The following is a 6,000-nucleotide window of genomic DNA, read 5'->3' on the forward strand; positions in this document are numbered from 1 at the left end:
TATAGAGGTTTGAAACCAGGTGTGCAGAAACCCCCACAAACACCAAATATTTTACAAAAACAACAAGTAAGAAGAAGAAAACACTGCACTACTCCTAAACAGTGTAATGCACAAAGAATGCATCAGAGCATGTCTGGCTGTGTTGTAGTTCATTGGAAGCAAGATGAAGCTGTCATCTGCCTTCTGAGTCCCTGTATTATATAATGATGGATAGGCCTGTGCTGCTCTGCTCTTCTCTCCTACAGAGGCATGAATCAAACCCAGGATGTGTCCTAAATATAACCCACACACACATATACAGACCTTGGTGTGTGTAGGCCAGCTGTAGCCCTACGCTTGCATTTTTCTTCCCCTCGCAAAAACGTCAACCTGATTAGGTCTCTGTACAGCAGCCTGTCTGCAGAAGGGTTTCATGGATGAGGTAGTACAGTAAGTTGGGATTCCTGGACTGTGGCAAAGACAAGTGAGTGTAGCACCTACATTAGCTGAGCTGAGCTAAAGCAAATTTGGTGCTATATGGGAGAAAGTAAGCCACAGTTTCTAGCTGCTACTTTACTGTGGAGACCTTTGCTGTGTGCTGGTGTCTACTGTACAGCTACTGTACAGATGTTATGTCAGGTCATGTTAAGCCATGTTAGGACACATAACATGTCATAGTGCTGTTGATGCACTGTATCCACTGAACCAGGGCACATATATGTAAGAATTATGAAGTGAGATTATAAATGGAATTTCACATTACAATTGTGACTTACTGTAGCCTTACCTTACCTTGATGTTGCCTTTTTCTCATCTAAAAGTCTGCATTACAGTTTGGTGATATGGATATTTCTATATTAAGTCATCTGATCATTCTAGCTGAATGAAATTAATGATTGTTTTGTGTTGTACGCATCATATCACCGAGACTGCCTTTTTAAATGGCGTGAAAGCAGCAAATGTCACAGCCAAAATATAATGGTTAATCGTCTATGTATAGAGCATGGTAGTAGGCTTTGATTTGGTTTAGTTTGACACGGTATGGTATGGTATGGTATGTCGGTAAGCACCATCTGTCTATAAGACGTTTCTACGTCGTTAACGGGAAACCGCGGCGTTGCCGATAGTACCAGCGCTACACACACATCATCATCAAACACACGCCTACATAGCCAGGCAAGCCCCCTAACGTACTAACACGCACTCACTCTCTCACACACATACACGCACACACACACATGCACAAATACACACATTCAGCATCCTCCCCGCGCCCATGCGGAAAGAAGCGAGAGTATGAAGGCGCTTCAAGCGTTCAAATGCATCACATCTCCAACATGAACCACATAAAAGTGTCACGCTTCAGAAATGAAAAAAAAAAACAAGATTTAAAATGATCATAATCGAGAGAAACGAAAGCTTTTTTCCGGCGGCTGTCAAAGACGTGTCCAATGCAACACACTACGCCAAAGCACAACTGGAGGAAGGAGGAAATACTATTAAGGCACCTGACACCGCGGAATAAAATCACATATGAGAGCAGAACAACAACCGTATCTTAGAGCACAGGGGCATAGTGGTTGTAAGCCACCTTAGCATGCAATGTCAAGCCCATTCTGTGAAACCAATGCGTGTCGAAAATGAGTCAGGCTCAGGCGCAGCTGGTAGCGTTTCAGCACCGCGGACAGCTCTCTGGTTTTTAATTTCAGCGTCCGGAGACTGTCACACTTGTTCAGTTAATAACACACCAGCATATGTCCTCTTTAAAATCAAGCGCGAGAGCGGGAAACGCTTTGGAAAGCTCTCTCAGTCCCATCACTTTATAATTTGACCCAGACGACATCTGCTCTCCTGCTTTCCATCAACCGCTTCCGTGTTAAAACACACACTGGGATGTTGTAGCCTACAACCCAGAGTACTTCACCCAGCCCCCTTTACCCAGAACACCTTCACCACCGCTGCTCCTACCTCGTCATCCCCATCCCGGGGCCTCCGACTCCCATCCCTCCCCCGGCAGCGGCTCCGTTGACCGGCTTCATGTGTTGTCCTGCCCCCGGTCCTGCTGCGGGTCCTCCGGGCATCACCGACCCCATCATCCCGACGGCTCCCGGCTCACCGGGCTGCCCGCCGCCCTCCATGCTCGCTTCGTTCCCCATCTCGGTCTCAGCTCAGGAGACGGGAGGGACGTGGAGAAAGGTATCAGGTCAAATCGACGGTGTTTCTTTTAATGTCGTTGTCTCTTTTTTATGTAATCAAAAAAGAATGAGTGGGAAAAAAAGGGAGAGAAAACTGGGAGAGCGAACTTAGCGTTGCTCCTCCATCACCGCCATCATCATCATCCTCATCCTCGTCAGCTTCAGCACCAGTAGGCTGCCTCCTCCTGACGTGATGGCGGGAGCGCGCCGCGCAGCCACGGCGACCGTGAGGGGGAAATAAAAGCGTGAGAGGCGAGAGAAAGCGAGATTAGATTAGATTACATCGAGTTAAATGAGCCCTGTGGGGAAAATTGGGTCGCAGCAGCAGCAGCAAGATTAGAACACAACGAGCAATGAGGTGATAAATGAAAAGGAAGGTACACTCTGACCTCCAGGTGAAGAGCGTCAAGGAAAACTGACACTAATATTGAGAAAATTCAAATAACAATTCATCATGTGAATGTACAGAATAGCATGTTAATATCATATTTCCATGATATATTTTTTTAAATAGCTGTATGTGCAGAGGTGCGCAGCCTCAACCTCGAGCCCGCGCTTTCCGACTTTCCGTTATACTGCTGATGCTGAGAAGTCAAGGCAGGAGAGGGAGGGAGCTACGATATGCGCGCGCGTTCACGAGACACTCTGTCACTTGAAGAAGGGCACGAGGAGTGACGTGGACGCGCAGAGGCGTCAGGATCGACGGCACTGGAGCATCACATGTCCAAAAAACACCCCATGGTGTTACACACCTGCTGGGTACTCACTGTTTATTCAGAATTAATTCATAGCTAATCAAAATGACTTAACACAACAGGAAGGTGTTAATTTGTTGAATTTGGTTAGCTCCGTCTGGGCAGGCTGCTACAGGCTTGAGTGTACAAAGTGTAAAAAGGGAATACATAAAAGAAATAGGAGCTCCAGTAAATACACTGGATTAAAAGCTATTTTGACATTTTTAAATGTCAAGTTTAAAAATGTTAGAGGTACATTTGGCCACAATATATTACATTTGTGACTAATTTCATATATTGCTTTTTTGATTTCCCAGCTGACAATGGGTCAGAAGTGGGGTAAACTGGACAGGTTGCCAGTCTATCACTCTCTAAAATATTCCAAAAAACATAATTAACTCCACCAAGAAGGCTGGGGTTTTGACTCATTTGTTAGTCTGTTATTAAGCGAGACATCTGAGAAATGTGCTGCAGCATTTCAGTCACGTTTGGTAGGAAGTTAGATCATAAATACAATAAGTAAATGCTTAACCTTTGCTGCAGCCTGAGGGTTTCAGTCCAGGTGCAGATTTAGGATTTTTTACATTATGACAAGACTTTTCTTTCTTCTAATAAACAGCTGCACTTACTTTAACTGAAAAAATGTCACATGAATGTTTTATGACTAGGCAAAGTGGGCAACAGCTCCAAAGCTCTAAACCATCATATTCATTGTGTCTGTTGGTTTGTGGTAATTTGATTAATTCAGATACTTTGGGAGTAAGCATAACTAAAGCACAAAATTAATTGATATTTAGGCCTTAAGGCAGTTCCTAATTTATGTCTGCCTGCATCCAGGGCTGTAGCTGTAGCCTGATAGCCTGACTCTACCTAGTCTAGCATTAAAATTCCACATTTCATTATTCATTTAAAAGTTTGACTATGTTTTCTGTAAATCTTATCTCACCACATGACATTCTGGTGCTATGAAATGTAATTCTGACAAATTTTAACTTTCATTTTGAGCTGAATTTATCTGGGTTGAATGAACAAAATCAAATTTCATGAACTCAAAACCTCCAAATCTCAAACAGTATAACCGACATAACTTCCGTGCCCACAGTGGCAACTACATCCCTGCCTGTCTTAAAGTTTACATGGTCTACAATTCATAATAAATCTGTTTTTAACTACCACAAACTGAGGCCTGCGGCTCACTTGTTCCCTGGAGACTGTCACCATCATCCTACTTATGCAGAAATAATGCTACTTTTATATCAGAGGTTTCTTCATGTGTACTGATGAAGAGCAGCTGAAATGCTTCTGTTCTGTTCAGTCAAATTTAAATACTATAACCAGCCTGTAGGTTTTCAAAGACTGTGTTACCTCAGTGATATTTTATCAATATAAAATAAAAACGCTCAGCATCAGTTAGAGAAGCAGTAAGGACAAAACAGCATAAATACCAACACTAATAAATATTTAAAGGTACCAACAACATATTCAAGAGAAAGTTTGAGAAAAACAAATTGAGAAAAGGGTACTGAATCTATTCTATGCAACAATAACAGCAAAGTCGGTCAGATAAGAGCCTCCAAGCATTGTCTATCGGCTTCAGCCACAGGGAAAAGGTCCACTCTCTGTTCCAATGCCAAGTGTTTCTCTCTGAGGCCAGACTTTATGGAGATGAATAAACCCTGCCAGCTAACTTCAGCGCTGCATGTATACTGTGCTCTATCTCTTTCAGTGTAGACGAAAGAGACAAAGTGAACTGGTGCTGCAGCTACAAAAGAGAGAGAGAGAGAAACAATTCTCCTCTAAGCCTCTTTCAGCTGTAACATTTCACAATTAATACCATTAGTTTTAGCTTTAACCATTTTTTTCCTCTTTTGGTCACACTTTTCTTAGTCCATGGCTGACAACATTTCAAAAATGTCAAGTGATTATGTTTTTGACACTAGCAAGTTTTAGCACAGCTGCACCAGCAACAACAGTAGAGTACACAATAGAACAAGTAGAAAAACTAGGAATATTCTCATTGTTAACATAGTTTATTCTTGTATACACTGAAAGCCTAGAAAGAAACAGAAAATGAACAATAACATCATTGTGAAGACCTTGTGGAGAAAGAACAAAGCTCTACTCTATTATAGAGTTAAGTACCCAAACCATAACTGAGGCACTTAAATGTAACAATGCTGAATTCATTCAAAGTAGTGCACACGAAAATCAAGGACTCCACAGGGACAGCCCAACCAAGTGCCAAACTTAGTCAGATTTTGGCTTTATACCAGGTATAGACATCAAAAACCTACTCTGAATTACTGAGGTATTAAAAGTTATTGAGAAATGTTCCAGTGGATGATTCCAGTGATATCAAATTTAAACACATAAGATGACATGACAGTAGGTGCTTTGTCATCTTTGTTATACAATATTTATTTAAACAGTCACAGATTTGTGCTTAAAAAACATAAATCACAGAAACAGTCATGCAGATAGTTTTGGGAGAGGAGTTTTCTCAGTCAAAAGTTCACTGCTATTTTTCATTCTCAGTCTGTTGTTTGACACAGAGCTTTGTGGATTATAGCAAGTGACTTGGACACGTGGGCCTGGCTATTCATTCTTGTCCGTTGGGAACAGGATATTGTGAAAAGAATCAAATCGGAAAAAAGTCAACTTGCTAGTATCAGAGCATTCCCATGCATGAGCTTTGACATCTAATACCTTAAAAACAGCAAATTAATAGATACCTTTAAGTTCTAAGTAGTTTATTTACAGGCATGTAATTTGGAATAACAGGCCCTTTAGGAAATAAGAATTTAAAGGTAACAGCTGTGTGCAGAAGTAATGGAAACCCTGTGAATGTAGCACCTTATTTGATTGATTGACTGATTGTTCAGTGCCAGACGATGTAGTTCACTGTCTTTAAACAAGGCAAAAGCCTGTTGAGTGTTGGCTGGCCACAGTAAGCAATACAAACTTAGAAATTGGCTTTGGGAGGCTATAAAATAACCACCAACATTTGTCATTTCTACAGTGCTCTCAGTACAGACTGTAATGGAAGGAATCCAAGAAGTCTCAATCTGCTATTATGAAGTGGCTGATGAATT

General features: G+C 41.8%; 1 protein-coding gene across 1 annotated transcript in view; it reads right to left on the reverse strand.

Moving 5' to 3' along the window:
• The window catches only part of LOC127142540 (uncharacterized), a 35,233-nt gene extending 33,098 nt beyond the window's left edge, over window positions 1-2,135 (reverse strand). Inside the window, exon 1 of the mRNA XM_051070981.1 lies at window positions 1,948-2,135. Coding sequence (XP_050926938.1) covers window positions 1,948-2,135 — 188 coding nt within the window. The remainder of the gene's footprint in view (window positions 1-1,947) is intronic.
• Window positions 2,136-6,000: the final 3,865 nt, after the last annotated feature.

The sequence above is a fragment of the Lates calcarifer genome, linkage group LG6 (assembly GCF_001640805.2).
Source record: "Lates calcarifer isolate ASB-BC8 linkage group LG6, TLL_Latcal_v3, whole genome shotgun sequence".
Taxonomy (NCBI): domain Eukaryota; kingdom Metazoa; phylum Chordata; class Actinopteri; family Centropomidae; genus Lates; species Lates calcarifer.